At 31.7% G+C, this 1,437-nt stretch overlaps 1 protein-coding gene across 1 annotated transcript in view; it reads right to left on the bottom strand.

Moving 5' to 3' along the window:
- LOC117114808 (homeobox protein MSX-2-like) overlaps nt 1-1,437 on the bottom strand; it is a 10,532-nt gene that overhangs the window by 5,801 nt on the left and 3,294 nt on the right. The window contains exon 2 of the mRNA XM_033258499.1: nt 342-508. Coding sequence (XP_033114390.1) covers nt 342-508 — 167 coding nt within the window. The remainder of the gene's footprint in view (nt 1-341; nt 509-1,437) is intronic.

Raw genomic sequence — 1,437 nt, 5'->3', positions numbered from 1 at the left:
GGATATATATATATATATATATATATATATATATATATATATTTATATATATAATAATTTATTATATATATATAATAACAGGTACAGTAAATTATCAGAAATTGTTTCTTTGTCCATATTAGGTTTTATGTATTTCTGTTTTTAAGAACTAAAATCAGGCCTATCGTGTGCATTATCGTAAGATAATTTCAATTAACAAATAATAAATAAATAATTATAAGTCAGGTAATTCTTATGGGATCATTTATATAAATGGCTGTAAAGATGTTTTGTTTTTAAACATGTGACGATATTGTCCGTATTTGTTGGTTATATAAAATAAATGGATAAAAATAACCTACCCTGTTGTCTGATAAATTTAAAGTGGTTGAAAGTTCTGCGACGTCGACACTGCTAAGATAGTGCGTCAGGCGAAACTTTTGCTCCAGTGTTGCTACTTGTTGCGGGGAGAACGGCACACGTGGATTACGCCCAACTTTCCTCTTCTTTACCTCTTTCCTTTTAGCCCCTGTAGATTGAAGAATCAAATGAAAATAATAATAAATAATCTTTTAGAAGCCAAATTATATTACTTGAACGATGTCAATGATCATAATTATACGTATTTGTTATAATATATATATATATATATTGTTATTATAATACAGTAGTATTTGTGCTAATATCGTTATTATTATTATTATTATTATTATTATTATTATTATTATTATTGTAAATTAATAATTTTAACCCTATGTGAATAATTTTAATAAACCGATATGTCTGTCTCTTATACACATCTAGATGTGTATAAGAGACAGGCTCAGAATCGGTCAAGCAAAAGTATCCACCGTCTTAGCTTTCGACTCAAAAAAAGTTTTCCACTCTCTTTTCAATTTTGTACCGTAAACATGTGACTATCGACAACGCACTTTATGTTAGAGAAATTCATAACTGGCTCACATTATGTTTGCCGGCGTATATATAACAAATACGCTATTGAAAACAGCTCTTGAAAAAAAAAACTTCATATGATTCGTTTATGTTTATATGAAGTGCATCGATCGCTAAGTATTTTAGAACGATATTATTAAGCGAACACACGTTTAAAGGGGACCAAAGACCTTTGAACGCGGCGCCTTTGCGTGTAGTCTTTGTTTGAATTGATTGACTAAATTATGGGGTAGTATCGAGAGGCAAGAAGGCGGAAAGATGTTATTGATTCGCTACGATCCGCCTCAAATTAGTACTATCGGAGAACAATAATATGCATCTGCCAATCTTCAATTAATTACAAGAACGCCTGATGAGTACCGGAGATGTTTTAATCCAAGTAATTTTTATAGTGTGTGCCGATGATGGGTCAGCGCGTACCGCCTGTCTCTTATACACATCTAGATGTGTATAAGAGACAGCGTAAGTTCCAGCTTCAGGACGTGCTGTGGGCGTGGAAATGAG

The sequence above is a fragment of the Anneissia japonica genome, unplaced genomic scaffold (genome assembly GCF_011630105.1).
Source record: "Anneissia japonica isolate Jap-2015-1 unplaced genomic scaffold, ASM1163010v1 scaffold251325_len469956_cov165, whole genome shotgun sequence".
Lineage (NCBI taxonomy): Eukaryota > Metazoa > Echinodermata > Crinoidea > Comatulida > Comatulidae > Anneissia > Anneissia japonica.
This window is presented reverse-complemented; position numbering and strand designations above follow the sequence as displayed.